General features: G+C 42.0%; 1 protein-coding gene across 1 annotated transcript; it reads right to left on the bottom strand.

Annotated features, from left to right (window-relative positions):
* Positions 1-76: 76 nt before the first annotated feature.
* On the bottom strand, positions 77-23741 carry Hexb (hexosaminidase subunit beta). The gene is made up of 14 exons (XM_090331832.1): positions 23426-23741; positions 20319-20464; positions 15167-15232; positions 13020-13066; positions 12413-12523; positions 10389-10490; positions 7679-7808; positions 5709-5889; positions 5154-5240; positions 3888-3960; positions 3047-3221; positions 1642-1732; positions 1191-1295; positions 77-255 (listed from the first exon to the last, which is right to left on the bottom strand). The coding sequence occupies exons 1-14, from the start codon at positions 23671-23673 to the stop codon at positions 198-200; spliced, it is 1620 nt and encodes a 539-aa protein (XP_090187958.1). The 5' UTR covers positions 23674-23741; the 3' UTR covers positions 77-197.
* Between the last annotated feature and the right edge of the window lie 3512 nt (positions 23742-27253).

Raw genomic sequence — 27253 nt, 5'->3', positions numbered from 1 at the left:
GACTCAATGGTCTGTTTTGTAAGCTTTTCTCACAGAATAATGCCAGTCCTCTGTATGTAATGTAAAATAAGACAGATTCAATCAGTAAAATATTTTATTCAAAAAAAACCAGCCTTGCATCTCAATTGACATGATTTCCCAGTGCCTGCTGTCCTGATAGTTGTGGGCTTTCACTCCTGCTCCGTGTCAGCCCCTTGTTACACTTGATCCTGGCTGCAGTGTCCACTGAAGAGGGGCTGTGCGGCTATTCCACGTCTGAGGACAGACAAGAGACACAAGTTGCTGTAGATTGATTTAAACAACTAAGTTTTCTGACATGGAAGGTGAGTTGTAAGTTACACTAAACATTTTATAGCTCTCTATAAAACATTCTAAAAGCTATCTCTTCAGTATTCTTTCACACACAGAAAACGAATTCCCAGTATCTCCATTTCTTAGGTAACATTTTTATGTACACCAAAGCGGTACAGCTGGTTAACCCTGAGGAAATACAACAATAGGCTTGCGAACATTCTGGCTTGAAATCCAAAGGTTTCTTTGTTTTGTTGTTGTTACGACATTACACTCTTTATTTCATTCTGCCTTTATAAAGTCAGATGCAATCTTATATTTTTCACGAAGTCTTTCCCTTAATGATGATATGAAGAATTAAGGCAAAAAGTCAAATGTCAATGTCGATTCTAAGTAAGCATGATATTAATGGGTAAATTTTTCATTATTCATTACAACATCTAGATTAGCTTGTAGTACATGCTATTGTATTTAAATGATTTATAAAAAATGTTAAAAACGCAAAATAGAGCAAGAAGACTAGATGTTCTTACAATGTCTTACTGAAATATTGCTTAACAGATTCTCCAAGGATTAGTTGACTATTTCAAGGGGTATTTCATTGCTTGACAGAGGTCAAATAGCATGCAGTTACATATTACTTTGTATAGTTCATCTAAGCTAAAGATAATTGGCATTATCCAGTTTGGGACATAGCCAGACAATATTATTCCAACGATACCTGTAAGCATTTCATTTTTCAAATGCTTTTTGAATCAGCTACTACTCTTATTAATGAGTTAGATCTTAATATGATTTTGTTTATTTGTATGAGAATGTTTCTTGAAATTGTTGAAAATTATATGAACATTTAAAAAGTGCTATGTACACTTTTTCATGGAAATCCAAAGGTTTCTTACCTGACCATCCTGCAGCGGTGCAGAGCCAGCCTGTTGTAGGCATCCATAATGTCTACTACGTCCTTTTGACTCCAGAGTCTCTCACCTACAGCACTTGCCCGAGGCCTAAAATTGAAACCATGTATCTCCAAAAAGTTTCTTTTAAAAAAATTGTATTTAAATTTTAATTGTTGTTATAAAGGTATTGTACAAAGGGGTTACAGTTATGTAAGTCAGGTAAAAAGTACATTTCATTTTGGACAGTGTCACCTCTTTCTTTGCTCTCTCCCAGTTTTCCCTCCTGTCCCCACACACAAGTTGTATAGATCTTTTTCAACACAATTATCTAGTAAGTACCACTGCTGCACAAAAAGTTTCTTAAGTAAGTATGAAAGGCATATGCTTGGGCAATTAATTCCTAGTACTTTCCTAAAACTAAGGCATCTTAACTGAAATATGTTCAGATCCTTACCATAATCTTGGAATGAGGTTAGTCGAGTCCACATATTCTCCCCATAGACAGGCCTCTCCACCAATGACAAGCTGTTTCTGCTTCTCAGAACCTCCAGTAATAACATTGAAAGGAAATCAGTGAGGCCATGCAAGGCCTGTACACAGGGATGGCATTTCCCTATTTGTGTCAGTACCCAGGCCACAGCCACATTCCTCTTCTCCTGTACTCCCGCCTCTAACCCATGGATCATACTATTTGTCCACACAACATGGTGGGCCAGTAGTAAAACTACTTTTTCTTTTATTGTGATAATCCTGGAGCTTCAATGCTGTGCCTAGGTGCTGTTCCCAAGCTTTTCTGCTCAAAGCTACCACTTGAGCTACAGATCTGCTTCTAGCTTTCTGGTGATTAATTGGAGATTAAAAAAAACTCAAGCCTGGGCTGGCTTAAAACTTTGATCTCCAAAGTAGTTAGCTAGGATTATAGGCCTAAGTCACTGGCACCTGGTTTCTTTTGGTTTTATACAGTTATTCAGATACCAGAACCCATTTTTCCCTAGTGCCAATTAATAGCATGCTAAGAAATGTAAGTTGGATACTTGCCACATTTTAATGAGCTATGATCACTATAAAGCCTGCCTTCAATTTATACCCCTTGTGTGTGTGTGGGGGGGGGGGCGGTGTCCTGGGGCTTGAACTCTGGACCTGGACGATCTCCCTGAGGTCTTCAGGTCAAGGCTATCACCCTACCCCTGGGCCTGGGTATTGTCCCTGAGCTCTTCAGCTCAAGACTACTGTCCTACCACTTGAGCCTCGGCCCCATTTCCCGTTTTCTGGTGGTTAACTGGAGATTGGTTAATTGGAGTTTTGCCTTCTTTAGTGCCCAGGCTAGCTTTGAACCTCGATACTCAGATCTCAGCCTCCTGAGTAGCTAGGATTACAGGAGTGAGCCACTGTGCTGGGCTACCTCTTAGTATTTTTAAGACTGTACAATAATAACTATTTTCATAGTAATCATGACTTTCTGATCTTTATGGAATGCTTCCTAGAGGAAATTATGTCAACTTTTAATGGTACTACAGTTTTAAAACTTTTCATGGCAAAATCTTGTTTCAAAAATAATTTTATACTAAAGACAAAGCTGTATAAAGCCAAGCAAAGTGACTCATTCCTGCAGTTGGGAGGGGGTTGAGATCAGGAGGATGCAAAGTGCAAGGACTGTGCAAACAAAAAGTAGGAAATACTCCCACCTCAACTAGTAGAAAGCTGAGCAGCATCAGGGTGCGCACACCTGTCATGCCATCTGCATGGATAGGAGATGACTGGTGCAGGCCCAGGCCATATTCAAACCCCATGACCCACAAAGAGAGAGAGAGACAGAGAGAGAGAAAGAACAAGTGAAGGCAATAATGGTTGTCACTTACCCTGAAAACTCAAAGGTTCCACTTGATAATATTTTCTCCAATCTTGCCCATAGCTAATCAAATCTAAGTACCATGGAGCAGAAAGGATTACAGGGAAGCCAGCTGCTGTGACTTTCCCTAGTTCTTCAAAATAATGTTCGGATTTCCACACTTCAATGACCGTGCCTGGATGAAGCTATTAAAGTTACAGATTGCAGTCCATATATTAGACCTAGCAAATACAACAGATGAACTGACAGCCTCAAGCATTCTAGCTAGAACACAATTCGCAATACATACTGTTAGACCTAACAAATACAATGGATGGATTCACACTCCAAAAGTATGATATCTAGCTAAAAATACAATTCCTAAAATCCTAGAGGAACAAAAACCAACTTTTTAAACGTTGGCTGTGGGGCCAGGAGTTTGGTTCTATTCTTTAGTACCACATACATAGGGGAAAAAGAAGAAAGCCAGAAGTGTGCTGTGGCGCAGTTGGTAGAGAAAACCCAAGGACAATGGTCAGGCTCTAAGTCCAAGCCCAGGACTGGCCAAAAAAAAAAAAAGAGAAGTTGGCTGTATGTGATGTTTACTAACCCTGTGTACATTACCCTGAAAAATGTAACTGTAACCCTCTATACATTACCCTTACAATAAAATACAATAGTGGAACATTGACAATACATTAATAGCAACAAAGACTCATTTGTTTTTTCTGTCTTGCCCTTGTGGAAAAAGAAAAAGAAACAATTCAAAATCCTTCAATTTATGAATAATAAACAGCTAGGAAAAGGAGGGGTGAGTAGAAGTGAACAGCAGACCTCTCATCACAATCGTGTGCATTTTTCATAATTCTTACCTTTGCTGCATTATCAAAAACCTCTTGCCAGACAATGGATTTCTTATTTAGAGATTCAATAATATCCAAAAGCCTAGGATTGGGAAAAAAGCAGTTATTTCACCTTAATGGCATGTTTAAAACCTGCACATTTTTTTTAAATTCCGGACTGTTTACAACATTACGAGGTACCTTTCACTATGAAAGCTATGTAGTGTGAAGTACTGATGGCTCACACCTGTAGCTCTAGCTACTCAGGAGGCTGCGATCTGAGGATTGTGTTCTGAAGCCAGTCTGGGCAGGATAGTCTGAAAGACTTTTACTTCCAATTAAACAATGAAAAGCTAAAAGTGGAGGAACGGCGGAAGTTACAGAGCACTAGCCTTGAACAAAAAATGTTAAGGGGGGACCAGGAATGTGGCCTAGTGATAGAATGCTTGCCTAGCATGCACGAAGCCCTAGGTTCGATTCCCTGGTACCATATACACAGAAAAAGCCAGAAGTGATGGTATGGTTCAAGTGGTAGAGTGCTAGCCTTAAGAAAGCCCAAGCACAGTGGCCAGGCCCTGAGTTCAAGCTCAATGACTGGCATAAAATAGATAAATAAATTTTAAAAATTTAAAAAATGCTAAGGGATGGCACCCAGCCCCTGCACACAACAGTCCCAATACTGGCACAAAATCAAGAATAATGAATAAATAGGGGCTGGGAGTTTGGCCTAGTGGTAGAGTGCTTGCCTAGTATACACAAAGACCGAGGTTCAATTCCTCAGTACCACATACATAGAAAAAAGCCAGAAGTGGTGCTGAGGCTCAAGTGGTAGAGCTCTAGCCTTGAGAAAGTCCAAGGACAGTGCTCCTCAGGCCCTGAGCTGAAACCCAGGACCGGCAAAAATAAAATTAAATAAAGTTCAGGGACAGCTCTCGTCCCTGAGTTTAAGCTCTGGGACAGGCAGGCAGGCAGGCAGGAAGGGAAGAAAGGGAAGGAAGGGAGGAAGGGAGGAAAGGTGTTTGAGGAATTGACAAAAGGGAAATGATTCTGGTGACTGGAGAGTGGTGAAGACTTGGTAGTAAAGCCAAGTCTCTGACCATAGATGATATCATTCTGTATTTTAACAAGTACTGCAAACTACTGACAGTCACCATTTTAGTGAGGAATGCAGTGTGTGACTTTTCTCATCCACACTTTGCAAAGAGGTTGGCAGGGGGTGGGAAGGACAATACTGAAAAATAGCTTCAGCTTTTACAAAAAATAAAGTATTGATAAGTCAGTTTTTACATAACTTACTTTTTAATATAGTAAGATTCTAGTTTGGTAAAATCACTGCCAAAGCCTTTTGCCTTCATGAAACTTCGGATTTTCTGATTTGATGCCCTTAAAAAAACCAACAATTAAAATGGCAGTTTGACAAACCTTGATGGTAGACTATTCTTGAAATCAGCACCTATCCCTAACATCAATTGTGCTGATTTATGGAAAGAGGGAGGGCAAAATGGTGGACTACAACCATCTGCCATTTCACTCTGAAATGGCTCCACCGTCCCTCCCTTCCCTCTGTGTAACCACATACCTTTCCGCTCATTACTGTTACCCCTATCTCCTTCCCATACCACCCTGGTTATGGTATTCCTAGATTACAAAAGTGCATCTTGGCATCTATATTCAACTAAAGAATCTTGAGCATTGAAATCCATTCGTCACACCACCCAGATGAACATTCTCCAGTTTAAACACTTAGAAGCAATCATATTCCATATCTTCCTTTCTTTTTGTGTGGAACCCCTAATCTCTACACTTCCAATGCAATAGGTGAAAGGGGTAGAGGTTTTAGAATCATCATACCAGCAGTGAAACTCCACCTCATCTCCTCCCAAATGAATGAACTGATCTGGAAACACATTACTAATTTCTTTGAAAAGTGTCGTAAGAAATGTGTAAGTTGTATTCAGAATAGGATTTATAGGCCCCCAAATTGGTTCTGGATTCCCAAACAAGGAACATGGAGTCAGAAGGTTTTTCTGTCCTACAAGAAAACACAAAGATCTATTTTCAGAAAAGAGTAACACGAACGAATACTAGGCTTTACTCATCATCCATTATACCTTAGATGATCTTTTACTAATGACAATGTTACATCCCAGTAAACCCCACAGTACGTTGAACATACCATTTAGTCAAAAATGCATGTAGCGCATGCGCTACACACACACACACACACACACACACACACACACACACACACACACACACACACACACACACACACACACACACACACACACACCTCAACCACCAAATACCATAGCTTAGCAACACAAGACACCATAGAGTATGTATTGTTATTTGTGTAACCATGTGACTGGCTGGGGGCTGAGACTTTTCAGGTTCCATTTCTGTTGAATGGGTGTCACTACCTCACAGCACTCATACAGGAAAAGATTGAAATTCAAAGTATGGTTTCTACTGGCTGCATATTACGTGAACACCACCATAAAAGTCAAAAAGATTTTAGACCAATAGAACTTTATTTTATTGAAGCTTTAAGAGATTTTATACCAAAAAGATAAGCATATTTACTGAGAGTTACTATGGTAGTTACTTCCTGAATCCTTCATCTTGACTTCTAGACCCTGAGATTTTATCCATGTCAAATGATTTCCAGATCTTCAGCTTATTCCAACCCCTTTTCACGAGCTTCCGCCCATAACTCAAATTTCCTGTACAGTTCAACTGGAAATCCCAGGTATGCTTCCGAAAGAACTTAACAAAAATCAAATTCTCCATTCCCTAAATCTCCTTTCTAGCTTCTGACTGCCAGACTGTAGGTAAGGGCACACCAAACTCTGCAGCTCGTTCTTTTCCTGGAGTCACTAGTGGTCAAGTTCGATGAATTATTTTTCCAGAATCATCCCCCATCATTTCCATACCATCCCCCCAATTCTAGGACTTCATCCACTTTCCCTGCAATCTATCACATCCACCAAGGTTTTCACAAAATGTGAATTCATCTTAGTACTCCTCTGCTTTGACTCCTGGCACTGGTTTCAGGAGCGAAGGCCTCATTCTAGGCATTCTGTTATGGACTTTTCCTGTGCCTACCACGATAACATAATGTAGTGCACAATTATAAATGCTGTGTACTTTGTTATATCCCTGGTGTTCATTATTTAATACTCAAAAATAATACATGGTAGCTACTGTTAACAGCCTCAACGATCAGGGGCACTTAAAATGAAATGTAACATAACTCACTCAAGATTTAATTTCTAGGTGGCAAAGCAGGATCCAAAGCTCAACTAGGCAGACTTCACACCGAGTTCTTAACCGTTGACAGTAGTCACCTACTGTTGACCGGCTCTGCTCCCACTGAAATACTTGACTATGCCTCTCACCTTTCACGTGCCTTTCTTCATGCTCTTCCCTCTATCATGAATTATCATTTTGACCTCAAAACTGTTAGTCATGACTTTCTGATTCAGAAAGTCAGTTATCATAGTTTCTTCTCCTTGTCCGCCCCCCTCCAAATTATCCTTTAAAAAAAAAAATTACTGGTGGCCAGGAGTTTGGCCTAGTGGTAGAGTGCTTGCCTAGCATGCACGAAGACCCAGGTTCGAGTCCTCAGTACCACATACATAGAAAAAAAAGCTGGAAGTGGTTCTGTGACTCAAGTGGTAGAACTCTAACCTTGAGAAAGCCCAAGGACAGTGCTCAGGCCCTAATTTCAAGCCAGGACTGGCAGAAAAAAAAAAAAGGATTGCTGTGGGAATCTCAGATGTTTACTTTGTACAACTTATACACCATAAACTCCTTACCTTTTCCCCAAGACTGTGTGTGTCCAGGAGTGTCAAACTCTGGTATAACTCGAATCCCTCGTAATCGGGCATACTCAAGCACGGTAAGGACATCATTTGGTGTATACACATGAGACAAAGAATAGCTTCCCTGTAACAGTCCAGTTAAAATGTACAAAGTGAATTTGGCCCATGAAACTGTAACCATTCTATGTACACTTTGATATCTGACATCTCTGATCTTTCTCCTGTCACAAAGTATCCAACAATCCTATATGATGCAGAATGATTCATTCTAAATCAGGCTGGTAATGTGGTTTAGTGGTAGAGTGCTTGTGTAGCATGCATGAAGCCCTGGGTTTGATTCCTCAGTATCACATAAACAGAAAAAGTCAGAACTGGTGCTGTGGCTTAGGGGGTAGAGCCTTGAGCAAAAGAAGCTCAGGGACATTGCCCAGGCCTTGAGCTCAAGCCCCAGGACTGGCCATAAGTACATACATACATACATACATACATACATACATACATACATACATATATTCATAGGTACACACATACATACAGCATCATAATTTTAGAAGTAGGAAATGTATACAAAACAGAAAGCAAATTTCTGCAAAATTACACATACACCAAGGATAATAGCCGTTTGGAGACCTTTTTGTCAAGTCATTGTATCAACAAATTATTGGAACACTATGAATTAATCCCACGTTTGCTGGTAGAGCTGTTTCTTCCAGGACCCCATTTCAAGAATGCGTGTTATCATGCCATCCTCATTGCATGGAAACACAGTTGCAAAACAGAAGTACACCGCTGTAAGCACTGCCTTTACCAACTGGGGAATCAAAGCACATGCTCTGTTAGAAAGCACACCTTTCTTCCTTCAAACTCACTTTAATTACTCCAGCCTTTAAAATTCCTCCATACATATACTCTTTAAGTGATTGTTTTTAAAGATCCCAGTCCTTTAGAACTCAAAACTGGTGATAACTAAAGTTAAGGGTCCATTAAAAGGCCCTATGGCTTTAGTCATCCAGTAGGATAGAAAGATACAGTAGGAAAATAGATGGATAGGAAAAACAAAATCAGATGTTCTCTCTCATATGCAGAAGCTAGCCCTAAAAACAACAGCAGCAACAAAAACAAACCACCTGAATGGCACAAGTGTAAACTGAAAGATCTGTTTGGAGGGAGGAATGAGCCAATAGGTAAGGAGTAAAAGGAGAGGGTGAGTACAATCAAACAACTTCATACACTTGTGAAAACAGAATGATGAAACTGTGCATGTTTAAAAGGAAGGAGGAAAGATAGGAGTGGGGAGAGAGAAGAAAGATTAAGGGGGTGAATTTGATCTAGTACATTAACTGCATGCATGGAAGTTATACAACAAAACCCTTAAATTAGCATATGACTCACATGTGCTAATGGCACCTTTCTCAAAATATAGGTTATAAATGTCAATTTCTGAAAGGGGTCTTGACTGCCACCCATCCCCCTCATATCAGATTTGTATCTAACCAAGTGTAGAGCCAATTACCAGTGTATAGTAAGTACCAACTTTACTTAACAGTGTGACACAGCCAACAAACCCCAGACTGCAGGAAGCTGTAGTTTCTTTGACAATAAATGACAAAGGAAACTAGAGTTAGGAGGAGGCATTTGCAGATTAGAAGACAATTAGCAGACACAGTAACTGCCCACATGTGTGCAAATTTCTTTGCGTCCCAATGCAAAAAAAAAATGTTTTTGCTTTATTGGCATATATTGAATTGTATAGTAAAAGGTTTCTTAATGACATTTCCACACATGCACATTCACCCCCTCAAGAAAATGTTTTTTAAATTATATCTTTATTATCTTGCAGTGGTTGTACAAAAGAGTTGTCATTCAAAAAATCAATTTATGAATAAAATACATCTTGATGTCATCCCTTTCACCATTCTTCCCCATCCCTCCCAAAAATGTTTTGTTTTTTAAGGCTACTTCGGTAAATATGAACACTAATTGGCTTTCTAGTTGGTTGTAGATTCGCGTCTATCCTAAGATATTGTGGTTACATTTTGCCTACTCTACATGAAAGCACTGGAGAAAATCTTGGACTTGTGGCCAAAAGACAGAGCTCCAACTCTGTCCTTTCCTAACAGCAACTTTACACAACAGTGGAGATTCTGTGGATGTCAGTTTCTTGATTTGTATTAGAGGAGGTTAGGGTAGGGAACCGTGGGGATCGCTCCAGTTCCTATGTTCTAGAATATTCCATGTGAAGCACCTTTATGAGACCACTGATATTTTCTCAGAAAGAATTCATCTCTAAACAATACCACTTCACTGAGATTTCAGAGGGAAAAAGAAATAGTCATTTACACATTTCCAGTCAATTCTGTTTAGAACAAATATACTGGTGATCTACTTGATACATATTCTAACTATATCTTATTCATGAAATGTTCAGGTCTTCTACACAAAATTCTGAAAATTATATACCTCCTAGAGATTATTTATAATAGCATTGACAACAATCATAGTAGCATGCGTTACGTTACAACAAAGTATTATGGATCTACAATGCTAGGCTACTATATAAATAAAAAGTTTTAAGCCACAAATGTCTAACATTTACAGATTGATTCCATTTTTTTTTTTTAAGAAAAAGCACCTACGCTGCAATCTTCTAATGACGTTGTACCAAAGACTTTGTAGAGAGCCCATAGAAACAGGAATTACTCACTTCATTGCTTAACTGAGGTAAACTGACACTCTGGTAAGGGAAAGATTCATCATCAACTATGTGCCAGTGGAGGACATTAAACTTATTGAAAGACATGGCATCCTGCAAGAAACATGTCAAAGATTATTATATGCCAGGAAACACCCACAATCCATGTCACATATCCTCATCTGAGATTGCTCCCAATAAGCCTGCTTTCTTAAAAAAAAAAAACTATTTTAACTTAGGTAAAGTAAGAATAATAGAAGAAGCATAAGTTCCTCGTCCTACTTGAGTGGCATGTGTCTATTTAGGAAGCTGATGCAGGTCAGACGTATTTTAAACAGTCAACTGCCACACTGCTCTATGGAGCATAGCATCTGATGATATCCCCAGGGGTTAGTAATGCGCTAGGGCCAGAAATAGTTCTTGACTACTATTGTGATTGGGAATGGAACTGAGGAAAAATGAGGCATTTGTTTATGTATCGAGGATTATAATTTCCATAGTTCTGAAATGTGATAAATTCTGAGAAATGAAAAAAAAATCTTTGTAAGCTCAATATAATCTCCCAGAGAAATCTATGGGCACACTGATAACCTGATTTAATGTATGCCCTGAAGGAATAAAAACAATTAAACAGAACAGTAAGACCTACCTCAATCAGCAAAACTTAAAACCCTCTTTCCTTCCATCGAGGGGGGAGATCTGACTGTTGAGGTTAAGAAACAGCTTACAGACCAAGGATTGTGCCAAAATTAGAATTATCTCAAAAGAAAATAACATTTCTATAGCAACAGAATAAATGAAAATGATCTGTTAAGGCCAAAGAAGATAAACTGGCAAGGGCTGAGAGTTCAGAAACTGTGTTATTAGTGTGATGTTGTATATAACATCTGTGGTGTCGAAAACAGTGGGAAAATTGTAAGCAAATAAAAAAACATCCATGCGGGCCGGGAGCCTGGCCTAGTGGTAGAGTGCCTGCCTAGCATGCATGAAGACCCGGGTTTGATTCCTCAGTACCACATACATAGAAAAAAGCCAGAAGTGGTGCTGAGGCTCAAGTGGTAGAGCTCTAGCCTTGAGAAAGTCCAAGGACAGTGCTCAGGCCCTGAGCTCAAGCCCAGGACTGGCAAAATAACTAACTAACTAACTAAATAAATAAATAAATACATAAATAAATACATAAATAAAGTTAAAAAAAATCCATGCCACAATCTGCAGACAACACAATACAGAAGAATTCCTAAACCAACAAGTAAGGCATTAACATTAGAGAAGACAAAACAGACATACTGACTCTATGTACTGGTAGTAACATTTCTTAATAGAAATACAGTTAATACATAAAAAAAAGGATTGCAGTCAGCTGACAGGTGATGTGATGACCCAATATACAGTTTTTAGGATAAAATAGCTATGCTAAACTCCTTATCTTCTACCACCTCTAAGGTTCCATATTAGTCTGAAAGATTCCCCTAGGTATAAAACAACTCTTAGACCCCTTTCTCAAGCCTCTTTAAAAAAAAAAAAAAAGGTGTAGATAACAAAATAAAAGGACACTAAGTAGAAGTATGGTGGAAAATATTCTAAACTAAAAATCTACACACCTGATTTGACAAATCAGAGTACCCATAGAGGCCCAATAGCAATGAACTTGATTGCCACATATGGTGGTGCATGTACATAAGTTTGGCACTCAGGAGACAGAGGCAGGAAGACCTTTAGTTCAAGATCAGTCTGGCTTGTTTTTGAGATTCTATCTTAAAACATTAAAATAACAATAATCTTGGTTTTCTTCTGACAGTCTTGGCTATATATGTTGTCTGAGGTCCTCAGTGAAACATGAGGGTAATCTCTTCATACCCACTTCCCACTGAGGAAACACATAGGGAGAGAAGGGAGAAATCCCGATGCTGTTCCACTTGGTACAACAACCCTCCTGCTTCAACCTCAGTGGTAGCACAAGTAACCAATACAAGCAGTACCATTAAGGGGACACTTCTGCAGAACAGATGACAGACTAGAATAAAGCCATTACCTACCAGAGTTTTAAGAATAGTCTTAACTGGCAGGTAGTGCCTGGATGTATCTATTAAAATTCCTCTGTGAGGAAACCTTGGAGAATCATTAATTGTGGATTCATTGACGGTAAACTAGGAGACAAAATAAAATTTTGATTAGCTTTAGAATTTTCTCTCATCTTGATCCCAGTAAAGACTACAGATATCCCAATAAATACTGGATACAAAATTAACTGAGAACTAAAAAAAGAAAAAGCATGAAATTACTAGGGATTGGTGGCTCACATCTATACTCCTAGCTACTCAGGATCTCAGCTCAGGAGGTTGAGATTTTAGGACTGAAGTTCAAATCCGACAGATTCTTATCTCCAATTAACAAACACAACACCAGAAGTGGAAGTGATGACTGAGTTGGCAAAACACTAACCTTGAACAAAAATAGCTACATAAAAGAGAATGAGGATATGAGGTCAAGCCCCAATACTGGCAGAAAAGAAAAATATGAAACTTGCCAGCCAAAATAGATAGGGAATAAAAACTTTCAGGGAGTAGTAGCTAAACAGGCTATATTTTTCTAATAGTAATATGTATATGCAACAATTTTTAATAATATGATAATTATACTTACTAGCCCAAAAGGATCTTGATAAACTAACTGGCTAAAGGTCTCCAAACCTAAAAAAGGTAAAATTAATTCATAAAATAATAACATTGAGACAATAAAGTTGTACTTCCCAGACAGGCAAGGCAAATAAATTATAGTGTTGGGTCTTTCCCTCTAAAACAGTGCTATACTTAAATTCTCTAGTATATTTTCAAAAACTAAAGCTAACTTTTAGAAAAGTTTCAGTTCTATTTGGCTGCACCAATTCCTTAAGAAATACATAGCGCTCTGAGAATTTCTATTATCAAATATTACAGTTGAGTTGAAGGACACCCAAACTTAACATGAAATTGTAACTTAAGGCCCACCTTACAACTTAAGAGTCTTTCACCCACAGTAAAATCATGAACTTTCACACAAGTGAGTTGTTCCCTGATACACTAGATGACAGGCTAGTTCCTTTAATTGGGCATCACTTTATCAATAACCACCCAGTAATCCAGTAATGGCCAGTGATTTTTTTTTCCAGTCCTGGGGCTTGAATTCAGGGCGTGGGCACTGTCCTTGGACACTTTTTGCTCAAGGCTAACACTCTGCCACTTGAGCCACAGCGCCACTTCCGGTTTTTTCTGCGTATGTGGAATCCAACCTGGATGTTAGGCAAGCACACTATCACTAAGCCATGCTCCCAGCCTCGCCAGGGAATTTATTTTGCATGTGCTGATCCTGGGGCATGAACTCAGGGCCTAGGTGCTGTCCCTGAGCATTTTTCCTCAACGCTAGCACTCTACCAATTGTACCTCAGTTTCACTTCCAGCTTTTTTGGTATTTACTTGGAGATTAAAAAAAAAAATCTCAGGACTTTCTTGCCCTGGTTGCTTAAACCATGATCCTCAGATCTCAGCCTCCTGAGTAGATAGGAGTACAGGCGTGAGCCACTGACACCTGGTGCCAGAGGAAATTTTAAGCTAAGAATAGTTCAAAACCATTCTTGCTATGTCTTCCTCTCTTCACATGCTCCCGGTAAACAGGTTCACACTGAGAAGAATAACTAAAATTCTCTGTTAAGTAACATACACTGCACTAGAGAGCATCACTTTAAAAGTATGTTGGCAATGATAAAATGCAGAATTGTGGACTAAAGTCTAGTCACTTTAGTACGGAGCAGGGAAAACAATAAGAATCTATTCTCCCTCACAGATGCCAAAAAAAAAAAAGACAAAGCCACATATCTGACATTATATATAAATGACCCAAATGACAACCATTGCAGGCACATTTATAATAAATGCCTACAGATGCTTTCATATTATAGTTTGAAGTAATATAATCATACCATTGTATGGCATAATAAGCTGGGCATGGTGGCACATTTCTGTCATCCTACCACTCAAGAGCTGGATATCAGGAGGCTACCATTCAAGACCAGCCCTAGGAAGTTTTCAAAATCTATTTGAACCAATACAAAAGCGGGGCATAGTGGTACACACTTGTTATTCTAGCCATGCAGGAGATGTAAACAGGAGGATCAAGATCCAGAGTAGCCAACAAAATAAAAATCCCCCCCCAAACAAAACAATCAAACAAACTCCTCCCTGCCTACTGCCCTTAACCAATGACATAGCCTATTACTCTTTCATGCTGTTCCTATAAACTTAATTGTGTCTCTAGATTTCCATAAATTTAAAACTAGGGAAGAGGTACTTGCTACTAAAAGCAGCAAGAAGCACTGACCGAAACAGTCTTCTAAGCAAGACAGTGTAGTGCTGTTCAGAGCACAGGTTCAGTTCTGCCCTGTAGAACCCTTACAGCTCTTGAGTGGGTTCTGAAAAAGTTCAAATGAGGTCTCTGCTGTGAATTAGATAGCACAATTTCTGAGGATCAAGGTTCAAAGTTAGCCTGGGCAGGAAAGTCTGTGAGATTCTTAACCTCTAATTAATCACCAGAAAACTGGAATTGGAGCTATGACTCAACATGGAGCACTAGTTTTGAGCAGAAAAGCTATGGGACAGTGCTCAGGCCCTAAGTTCAAGCCATACAACCAACAGAATTTTTTTTTTCAATTAAAACAATTATAATAATACATCCTATAATGAGTCTATGGCAGCACCGTTTGGTGCTTTCACAAAGTACCAAGTTTACTAGAAACAACAAAACAGCATAGAACTTACCTCGTAAGGCTCCCCAGACTCGATTGGCCTTGAGAACAGCCGTTGGTTCTTGCACAAGCAGAGTATCTATGTGGAGGTGAGGTATGCTTTTGTTAATCCTTCACATGATTTTTGATAATCCTGACACATGATCAATTTTCTAAACATATCATTGGTATTCCTGGACCATTCATCTCCCTTTACTCTGGCCACTCCTGTCCAACCTGACTCTTCTCCCCTCACTCTAATCGACCCAACTCTGTGTTCAATTCAGTGCATGCCAGCATCAAGACCCAGGCAGTGGAGCTGTTCATGTTAGGTCCAGTGGTGTCATCTTGACTCATCTTTTTCAACTGCCTTTCTGCAAAGCAGGGTCCTAGCTAAGCTGAGATTTGAGGTCAGACCTGCAAACACTGCAATGCCCACTATTCCTTTGGCCACTCAAACCTCCAACTCCTCAAAGACCAGAGGACTCGCTCCACTGTTTCCTGCAATTTTGCCTACTTGACTCAGTATCATCTGGAATACTCTGCCTCCCTTAAGACTTGCTCTCTACCTCCCTTTGGCTTTTTCCCACCAAATAAAAAGCTCACATCCATCAAGAAAGGAACTCTAGCTGGTTGCTTCTTGGGCAGTTTAGTTTTGTTTTTATGCCAATCCTAGGGCTAGAATCAGGATCTGGGCACTCACTGTAAGTTTTTTGTTGTTGTTTTGTTTTGTATTGTTTTTGCTCTCTACCACTTGAGTAACTACTCCACTTCCAGTTTTTTGGTGCTTACTTGGAGATAGAAGAGTCTTGTGGACTTTCCTACCCGGGTTGACTTTAAATGGTGATCCTCAGATTTCAGCCTCCTGAGTAGCTAACATTACAGGTGAGCGCTACAGGCATCTGCCCACTCCTTTCAGTGTTTGAAAGCACACTCTCCCAAGGGTGGTTTTGTCTTTGAGTGAGATCCGGGAAATTGAGGTATCAGCCACAGAAAGGAAACAGCTAAAGGTGTGGCAAAGCAGACTTTGCCGGGTGAAGACATTCTAGAGCTAGGGGTTAATGATTGATTTCTGTGTCCTGTGGACTGTATCATTCCCCAGACTACTGTCACAGGAGAGTCTGCAAGTAGGTCACATGTACCAATCACATGAATCTCTCAACTGACAGTCTTCTGACATGATAGCTTCTCTAGCAGGATACAGTGCTGACTTATCCAACTGCCAGCCTACAAATTGCTAGTGTGAGTGTGATATAAAATTACTCATGTCGGGGGCCGGGAGTTTGGCCTAGTGGTAGAGTGCTTGCCTAGCATGCACGAAGACCCGGGTTCAATTCCTAGGTACCGCATGCATAGAAAAAAGCCAGAAGTGGTGCTGAGGCTCAAGTGGTAGAGCTCTAGCCTTGAGAAAGTCCAAAGACAGGGCTCAGGCCCTGAGCTCAAGCCCAGGACTGGCAAAAAAAAAATTACTCGGGACCGGGAGTTTGGCCTAGTGGTTAAAGTGCTTGCCTAGCATGCATGAAGACCCGGGTTCGATTCCTCGGTACCACATATAGAAAAAAACCCAGAAGTGGTGCTGAGGCTCAAGTGGTAGAGCTCTAGCCTTGAGAAAGTCCAAGGACAGTGCTCAGGCCCTGAGCTCAAGCCCAGGACTGGCAAAAAAAAAAAATTACTCATGTCCTGGGAGGCATGACTCAGGTGGTAGTCCTCCAATAAGCAAAAGCATCAGATCAAGAGTTCAAATCCCTCAGACAAAAAAGAAAAATCATGTATTTTCTCCATACATATGCAATTCTTAACCACCTATTTAGAGCTCACTTTTCCTTCAGTCACAATTTAGAAACCACTTTATCACATTATGTTTTTGAGGTGTCTTGGGAAAGAGTCATCAACAAAGCTTGGATGTGCTTGTACTGATTATTTTTCAACAGCTGAGGACTTCCTGCTAGGATCGAGATGCTAACTCATTTATAGCAATTAGAAGATTGCTTTCTAAATCTATAGACACATAGCTATATAATTCAATTTTTAATTCTTTTATTCATTTATTTTTTGCTGGTCCTGGGACATGAACTCAGGGTCTGTGCACTGTCTCTGAGCTTCTTTGTGCTCAAGGCTAATGCTCTACTGCTTGAGTCCCAGCATCACTTTGGCTTTTTCTGAATAGTTTATTGGCAATATGAGTCTCTTGGACTTTCCTGCTTGGGCTGGCTTTGAACCACGGTCCTCAGATCGCATCAGCCTCTTGCCAGGTAGGATTACAGGTGAGAGCCACTCATGCCCAGCTCTTCAATGTTTATTTCTAAACCAAATTATTCATGTAAATAATGACTATCTTCCTTGTGGGGTACAGGACTGGCTTTTCAAGTATCTCTGTTATGCCTTTTGTTTTGGAGAGTATGACATACTAATATATTCCCCTCTAAACACATACACACACATAAGTATGTAAATATTATATATATATATACATGCTGAACTCCTTGACCCTCCCCCCTTACCAAGATTCCTACTTAGACTGTTCCTCAAAAACAAAACAAACAACAACAACAAAAAACCCCCAGCTCTTTGCCTGAGCATTTACATGTGATGAAAAACACATTTGGTTTTTGTTATTGTTGTTTGCCAGTCCTGGGGTTTGAACTCAGGGCCTGGGCACTGTCCTTGGGCTTTCTCAAGGCTAGAGCTCCACCATGAGCTATCACACTGTTTTTGTCTTTTTTAGTGTATGTGGTACCAAGGAATTGAACCCAGGGCTTCATGCATGCTAGGCAAGCACTCTCCCACTAGGCCAAACTCCCTCCCCCAACACAGTTGTTTTGTGAGCAAGTTCCCATGTAGCATGCTCTTCTACAAACCACACGACTCCCTGTGTCCAACTCTTTGATTTACCTTGACATGTTCTCCATACTTCTCTACCAGTGGACATTTAGTGGTGTTTACAACTCATTATTACAGGTAAACCACACTGAACATCTTGGACGTAACTATAGCAGAAACTGGTTTACTTCTGGTTATGCCTTGGTATGCCTGTGTGTGTGTCCTGGAGCTTGAACTCAGGGGCCTGGGTGCAGTCCTTGAACTTATGTGATCAAGGCCAATGTTTTACCACTTGAGCCAAAGCTCTACTTCTAACTATTTGTTTTTGCTTGGTTAACTGAAGATAAGAATCTCATAGACATTTCTTTCCAGGTTGGTTTCAAACCATGATCTCCAGATCTCAGCTTCCTGAGTAGCTAGGATTATATGCCTGAGTCATCAGGCCTGGCTGTGCCTGTTTTTGTTAATTAACTTATTTTGTGAGTGCTGTCCCTTAGCATTCTATCACTTGAACAAGAGCTTCCCTTCTAGCTTTTTGCTGGTTAATTCAAGATAAGAATCTCATTTTCCTACCCAAACTGATTTTGAACCTCAGTCCTCAGATCTCAGCCTCCTGAGTAGCTAGAATTAATAAGTGCCAGCCCAGTACTCAGCTTAATTTTGATAGTGTTTTGTCTTTTTTTCTTGTTTCTTTCTTTTTTGTGTGTGCTGAGGACTGAACCTAAGACCTTGTGTATGTATGCTAAGCAAATTCTTCCATTAAGCCTCATAACCTAGCCCCTAAATCTGCTCTGACCCCTGCCACTTCCTCCAACTTGCTCCATATTCTGAACATTCTGAAACTTCTTGTAATCTTGTTATTTCAATGAAAAAGTTAATATGCATTAACTTCCATAGTCAACAACTAACATAAACAGCTGACATAAGGACAACTAGCTGATGCTTGTAGAGAAAAATGTTGCAATCATAAAACTACATGATTTCACAAACAACTCCTCCTCCTCCTCCTCCCCCTCCCCCTCCTCCCCCTCCCCCTCCCCCTCCTCCTCCTCCTCTTCTTCTTCTTCTTCTTCTTCTTCTTCTTATTCTTATTCTTCTTGTCTGGGGACTTGGACTCAGGGCCTGGGCAGAGTCCCTGAGCTTCTTTTGCTCAAGGCTAGTGCTCTACTACTTCTAGCTTTTTCTTTTTATGTGCTACTATGAAATACAACCCAGTGCTTCATGAATGTTAGGCAAGCACCTTACCACTAAGCCACCTCTCCAGGCCCTCAACCACTTCTTTCAAGAAGCTTCCTGGACTGGGAGTATGGCTTAAGGTATGGAATGCCAACCTAGCAAGCATGAGGCCCTGAGCTCATGAATTCAGTCTCCAGTACTGACCCTACCCTACCCCTTAAAAGCTTCCCTTTTCATAGCAGAAGCTGAGGTGAGCTGACTGGGAGATAAGCTATGACTGCAGTCTCAAAGCAATTTTAATTATACTACTTGCAAAAGGTCATTTGCTTTGTCTGATAACAGACAGTAAAGCTTCCTCCTTAACAAGGTCAAGTTCAGATAGCAAACCCCATTTTGTATACCATCCATAGAAGCTTGGTATCTAATGAGGCATGTGGCTGATGACTAAACTGAAAAAACAAAGTAGCCAGTTTTGAAAAGAATGAAGAAATTTCATCTTCCTATTATTTTATTTAGAAGGTTAAGATGGGAGGATTGAGATACTAGTATGCAAAGAATAAGAGAGAAAGAGAGAGAGAGAGAGAGAGAGAGAGAGAGAGAGAGAGAAAGAGAGAGAGAGAGAGAGAGAAAGAGAGAAAAGAGAGAGAAAGAAAGGAAGGGAGGGAGGGAGGAAGGAAGGAAGGAAGGAAGGAAGGAAGGAAGGAAGGAAGGAAAGAAGGAAGCAAGGCAGGCAGAAAAAAAAAAGCTGTGCAGTTGTGGCTCACACCTGTAATAATAGTTATTCAGGAGGCTTAGATCTGAGGATTGCAGATCAAGGCCAGCCTGGGAAGGAAAGGCCATGAGATTCTTATCTCCAGTTACCCACCGGAAAACCAGAAATAGCTCTGTGGTTAAAAGTGGTAGAGCACTAGCCTTGAGCATAGAAAGCTCAATGACAGTGTTCAGGCCCTGAGTTCAAGCCCCAAGATCAGCAAAAATAAAAACAACAGTGAAAACCTTGTGTTCAGAATCCACATGTACAGTTATTCCATTTTCATATTCATGTTTTCATCTATGTAAAACACTTGAATGCTTTCCACTGTAAAACTGTACATATACCTATAATAAAGTGCCCATTCTTCCCTTTGGCACTTACTGTGCCTAGAGTTTCTGCTGTGACTGTGTATATTACATTTGCAATGGGTACTTACAGGACTCATCTGCAGACACATTGGGGAAACTATCACACTGCGATTCCAAGACAATCGAGACAACAAGCTGCTGCAGCTGTGACCCAGCTTGGACTTTGTAACGGCCATGATGCCACTTGTAGGAACCAAAAATATAGTTGTGATACCTATGGGACAAGTTTTAATACATTTTGAGCAAATTTTAAACACCCATGTGCCACCTCAAGTCCATGCCTCCCGCGATCAAAGTAGGAATTTGCACCCAAGCTGAACTGCCTTGGGAGTTCAAAATTTATGATATCCAAAATCAGGTGCCAGTGGCTCACACCTGTAATCCCAGCTACTCTGGAAGCTGAAATCTGAAGACTGCAGTTCAAATCAGTCCAAGGAAAAAAAGTCCATGAGATTCTCATCTCCATTTAACCACCAAAAAGCCAGAAATGGAACTGTGGCTCAGGTGCTAAGAGCACTAGTCTTGAGCAAAAAAAGTTTAAGCTCTGAGTTCAAGCCCAGGACCAACGCACCAACACACACACACACACACACAAAATCCTGATGTAGAGATCTCTAGATTGGGATTTCTGAGAAAGGAATCCACATCTGAGAAGTCTGAATGCTTCCACCTGTACTCACAAGTGACTCAAATGAAGCCCCTGTTAAGTCCCAACAATCAGGCCAGGTATGGTGATTCACTCCTGTAATCCCAGCACTTGGGAGGCTAAGGCAAAAGGATTGAGAATTTAAAACCTGCCTTAGATACCTAGTGATCCAGCTTGAACCACATTGTGAGGAGAAAGGGAGTGAATAGAAAAAGAATAGTAAATAAGAACTGAAAGATGCTAAAGAAGAAAGATCAGACAGGCTTCAAAGCAATTGCTTAAATATGTTATTGATTTTTGATAGGCCAGAGGTTGTACATGCTATTTAGATAGAAAAAAAAATCTTGTCCTTTTCCAGAGAAGAAAGAATAGGAAGATTGAGTAGGAAAATTCCATGAGTTAGGATGTATATGGAAGAAGATAATGAATGAAAGTGCTAAGAGCCTTTTTGCATAGGAAACTGTTGACAGCTTAAGCATATACTTTAAAAACAGTTAAGCTGCTAAATTTTATGTTATTATGTAGAAGGAAAGAAACTATAAATGGTAAAACACTGGCCTGGTATTTGCCAACTCCTGGATTTGGTTCCCTAGTGCTACTGAGATCTGGGTTAGGTGTTGATTAGTCTTTTAGGATGTAATAGATTGAAGCTATTCATTATTTTTTTTAATGAAGTCTCATATGGTGTAAACTGACTGCTTTACAAAGTCAAGAAACATAAAATTCTGAACTTCTTGGGCCTGGGCTCTGTGTGTTTCTCCTGACCTGGAGTTTTCTAAACACCTTCACATCCGCAAATCATTTCAAGTCACTGTGGTTTTCCTCAGATAACCTAGGTCCTTGTGTTCCACCAAAGCTCACCTTGCATGCTTTAGAGTCTTAGCAATGTTTTACAACCTGCTTCCAAACAATGCCAGATACAATTAGTAGTGCTTACCACACAGGATAGGGATTATTAAGTAAACTCTTAGGGCAATTAGTCTGCCAGTCTCCCAATGCCTTGTTTCTGAGCCAGCTTCTAGTTGATTCAGTCCTACTTCTCTACCCATTAATAAATGTGCTCCATACTTGGTTACTTTATCACCAACCAGAAGGAAAATCCAATTTAACAATGAGTCGCAAAGCCAATCTAGTAAGGATGTCTGTAAGAGTGCCAATCGTAGTTAAGATAGATATATATATTCTTCAACTAATTATGATGATCCCTCGATATAATCAACCTCTTTGATTTTGGTGTGTCCCCATCACACCCCTACCTGTTAGCAGCTTCTACCAAAGCATTACACGCTGAGCAATCGTTGGACAAATGAGAAGTCCAGGGCTGGTTCACACCTGGAATCTTGATGACTCAGGAGGCTGAGTTCTTAAGATTGAAGTTCAAAACTAGCCTCGGCAGATAAATCCAGGAGGCTCGTATACTGCAAAAAGCTGTAGCTTAAGTACTAACTAGCCTTGGGTGGAAAAAGCTAAGAAAGAGTTTGAGGTACTGAAGTGAAATCCCGGAAGAAGGCAACAGAGCAGAGAATGAGCCATCTCTTCCAACAACTGCGGCCTCTTAATCACACCAATTTAAATATTCCCTTTAACCTAACTTTGCATTTCCTCCTCCTGCCATTTGGTATCCTACAGGCAAAAATAGGCAGCAATGGCAATCCCTGGATGCAGAGACTGAATCTCGGAGTGAAAGGAGGCCCAGTAACACCGAATGACAATCCTTAGGAAGAGTCCCACCTACACAGGTCACAGAGGGCACAGCGGGTGACACAACCAAACATCTCCCCCCACCTCAACACAACCTGCCAGCATAGCCCTGTGGTTGGTCTAAGAGTGGAACCTCCCAGTGCCAAGACTCCTTCTGTGGCCCGCAGGGCTGAGAGCGCTGAGCAGAGGAAGGAACATGAGAAGCAATGAGGAACTCAGATGTTCCAAGTTCCCTCCAAGAGGAAGCTGGGGAGCGCATGACTGGTGCACCCAACAAAAAGAAAAGCGGGCAAATGGCCAGAACAGGCCCCGTACAAGACTGAGATTAGCTGATCTAATATTGTAAATGGAGTTTGCAATGGAGGAATTCTCCAAGTGCTCCAACTTAACCTCTTCTGCCAACTGAATCGTTCATCTGCAGAGCAAATAAAAGCCTGGCTTGTAAGGGACAACTTTGGGGAGCCCCTGCCCCCCTTCGGTCCCCCCCCCAAAAAAACCCACCTAGTAAGTCCTGCTATTGCATTCATCACCCCTTAGGGTCCCCTTCGATAAAGAATGGGTCACATCGCTATCCAATCCAGGAAAGCAGTCCCCCGTCCCCCCACCCCCCGCCGCCCTTCATCCACCTCATGTTCCAAACAAGGGGTCACACCTGGAACAGCCAACCGGGTTATTCTGAGCAGCGCGTTTCCCACGCCCCCGGGGGGTTAGAGGGTGGGGTGGGGGTCAGAAGCGTGGTTCCCACCCCAGGCACTGTCTGCGGGGTTTGGCGCCGCGCCCCGGGGTGTCCGCCGTCCCTGTCCCAGTCCCGGGCACGGGGCTGCTCACCGCCGGAACGCCTCCTCCAGCAACGAGCAGGAGGGCCCCGCCGTGGAGTCGGGGCCGTGGCGGATGGAGAAGTACTCCGGGGAGAGGTGCAGCGCCTGCGGGGACATGCGCACCGAGCGCGGCTTGGGCCACAGCGCCGGCCTCAGGTCGGCGGAGCCCGGCCAGGCCTGCGCCAGCAGCGCCAGCAGCGCCAACAGTAGCCCGGGCCCCCAAGCGCGGGACGGCGGAGGTGGCAGCCGCTGTTCCATGGCTGCTCCGACGGATCTGTCCAGCCGGAGCCCCGCGATCGCATCTATCGTCCCGGCCCCGGGGAGGAGGAGTGCGGTCCGACTGGAGTCTCCGAGTCAGGTGACGGCGGCCTCGCCCCGGACTCCGCCTCCCGCCGCCCGGAGCGGCCAGGCCGCGGCCCCGGCCGCCTTCCGGGCTGCGCGCCGCCGAGCCCCCCGGGGCTGCCGAGCCCCGGGATCCCCGAGCGCGGCGATGGACGGCCGCGATGGCCGGGCCGCACGCGCCGGTCACACCCGGGCTCCCCTTCGGGGCACAGCCAGCGTTAAACTAGAAAGCTCCCGACCCTGGACCCCGGCTTTGGACCTCCACCCCAAACCTCAGAACCGCCGAGGTGGTCGCCGGTGTGCTCACGCGCCTAGACTTTGCACTAGCGCTGTAAAAGAAAAACAAGACCCAACAAACAACCCAGGCGCCGGCACCGGTCCCTGGGGCAGACTACTGAACCGAGGGAAGGGGGCTGGAGAGGGCGCGTGCATCGCCAGGGAAAAAGGAACAAACAGCAAACATCTGCACCGTGGGTCTCCCCGCCCCCACACCTTGAACTTGAACTTGACCTGGGGCTTGAACTCCGGGCCTGGGCTCAAGGCTGCGCCCTACGGCGCCACTTCCGGGTTGCTGGTGGTTAACTGGAAATAAGTCCCACGGACTTTAGGACTTTAGTGCCCCGGCTGGCTTTAAACCACCTCCTGAGTGGCTAGGGCTACAGGCGTGAACCACCGGCACCCAACTTCGCATGATGCCTTCTTATTACAACATGGAGGACGGGGCCCCAGGGCCTGCAGTTTTGCTGTACCACTTGAGCTATGCACCAGCCGGCCCTTTGCACAGGCTGGCCTGGGATCGCGATTCTGGGTAGCAGGGACCTACAGACAGAGTGGATGCCTGATTTACTTTTGGGATAAGGTCTCTCTGAACTTCTCCTGGATTGCCGAGATCCTCCTCTCTCTGCTTCCCAGATCGTTGACATGACAGGCATGCTTCTCTCTGTGAGGTGCAGAAAGCGAGTTTGGGAGAGCAGATCTTAAGATGCGGGGAGGATTAAAAAAAAAACAACTATATTAAAAGATGTCTTGGACCAAGTTAATATAAAAGTGATGCAAAGTGGAAATATAAGTATACTAAATAATTAATTGTCCAAGTACAAATTGTCCAAAAGAGCTTAAAATGTCTGTTACAATATAGAATGACAATGCATCAGATTTTTAAAATTAAATTCCTTAGAAAATTATTACAGTAAGTGTGGTTCAAATACCACTTAATAGGGCTAAGTGGATGGCTCTAGTTTGTTGTAGGGTATCTGTAGCAAACATAGACGCCCTCAGTTCAAATTCTTGAGGGCCACTTAAATATTTATTTGTGACAGGTTTGTATTTATAATATTTGGAAGTAAAATTCATTTGCATGCAAGCCAACAAGATTAGCACACCCAAATGTCTGGTTCTTTTTTTTTTTTGCCAGTCCTGGGCTTGAGCTCAGGGCCTGAGCACTGTCCTTGGACTTTCTCAAGGCTAGAGCTCTACCGCTTGAGTCTCAGCACCACTTCCAGCTTTTTGTATGTATGTGGTCCCAAGGAATTGAACCCGGGTCTTCGTGCATGCAAGGCAAGCACTTTAACCACTAGGCCAAACTCCCTGCCCCAAATGTCTGTTCTTATTTCTCTCCCTCCTTCGACCTTCTATAATCCTATCGAGTCACATTTTCTCTATACTAAACTTATTCTTGGGGCCGGGAGTTTGGCCTAGTGGTAAAGTGCTTGCCTAGCATGCACGAAGACCCAGGTTCAATTCCTCGGTACCACATACATAGAAAAAAAAGCCAGAAGTGGTGCTGAGGCTCAAGTGGTAGAGCTCTAGCCTTGAGAAAGCCCAAGGACAGTGCTTAGCCTTGAGTCCAAGCCCCAGTTGGCAAAAAAAATAAAAAATAAATAAAAAAATAAAAATGAACTTATTCTCAGGCAGTTCTTCTCTTTCCGGTGAACTGTAGAAGGCTTGAGGACAACTCTTGAAAAAAACTACTCAGTTCTGATAGCACATCTCAACTGACAAGTTTCATTTTGTAACTGCCCGTACGGAAAAGCTACAAAGTCAAGTTTTTCTGTAAAAGCAAGGATCACAGGACTCCCCCCTCTTCTTAAAGTTAACATGAATTTAGCTTGTAGTTATTACAAAGTTAATTTTCAGTTAACATTAATTTTCACTGCCCCTTTTAAGGTCAATTGAAGGCTAATATGACAGAATGCTCCCTAGATTCACCTTCAACATGGGATGTGCTCATTCGTGATGACACCATCGCCTTTGTATTCATCATCCACTCCAAATTTAATAGCTTGAAACAGCAATTCATAGTAAGGTAACAAATGCCTCACAATGCTAACTAAGCCCTTCTCTACCCCTGAGTTCCACTTGCCAGCCTTCCACTTCCCAGTTCTTTTCTGGAGTCTCAGCTGGCACTGGAAGATCCACTTCTAAGCTCCCTTGGTAGGTAGCCAGTTCTCTACTGGCTCTTGGTTAAAGGCCTAAGTCCCCTGTCCCAGAAGCCTTTCCATGGGGCTTTGTGTACATACTGACAGCTGGCTTCCTGAAACTGCCAGTGATTCAAAAGAAAGCCTGAAAAGGAGAAGACCACAGTGCCTTTGTGTAACTTGATCTTACAAGAGACATGCATACATCATGTCCATTCCATTCTATTCCTTACAAGTCTCTAGGTAGCCACATGTCCTTTGTGCATTGCTGCAGGCTGCTGTATTGCTAAACTTTCTGTTCTAACACAAGGAGTCCATTCTCTCCAGTTTCTAGTAAGATTTTCTTTATTCTCCTTCAAGTGAATCTCGTCTATACTTCTACTAACAGTTATTTATTTATTCCATTCTGACTCTCTCTCTCTCTCTCTCTCTCTCTTTGTTTCCCAAGCCTAGAGCATTAAACTCTAGACCTAAATGCTATCCCTGAGCTTTTGTGCTCAAGGCTAGTGTTCTACCACTTGAACCACGGCTCCACATCCATCCTTTTGTTGACTAATTGGAGATGAGTGTCTCACACAGTTTCCTGACTGGGCTGGCTTCAAACTATCATCTTCAGCTCTCAGCCCCCAAGTAGCTAGCATTATAGATATAAGCCACCAGTGCCTAGTTTATACCAACTAGTCTGAACAAAAATGGATTAGCCACTCGATATCAAGTGGCTCACAGAATCCTGTGACAGCTGAAGAATTTGAATTGTGGCTGAAATTCCTTGCATAATTGCATGTTATGGCCAGGAAACTCATGCTTATTGGAAAAGCTACTGCTACAATCCTAATTCTTGAATTATACCACTTTGCCTCCAATCTGAACTAGCAAAAGGATTACCTTATGTCTTGTCTCTGCTTCTGCTTAACCACATTTTTTGAATTCAAGGACTGAAAACAGGGCATGGCAGCAGCAAGGGAGTCTGGGAAATGTAGTTTGCAACCTGTCTTAGTAGAAGGATATGAGGTGGATAGAGTCTGAAGGAGTCATTCATGTTCTCTGGAAAGGAGGTTCAGTTCATTGAGATGAGCAAA

The sequence above is a fragment of the Megascapheus bottae genome, chromosome 4 (assembly GCF_031878675.1).
Source record: "Megascapheus bottae isolate mThoBot1 chromosome 4, mThoBot2.hap1, whole genome shotgun sequence".
NCBI lineage: Eukaryota > Metazoa > Chordata > Mammalia > Rodentia > Geomyidae > Megascapheus > Megascapheus bottae.
This window is presented reverse-complemented; position numbering and strand designations above follow the sequence as displayed.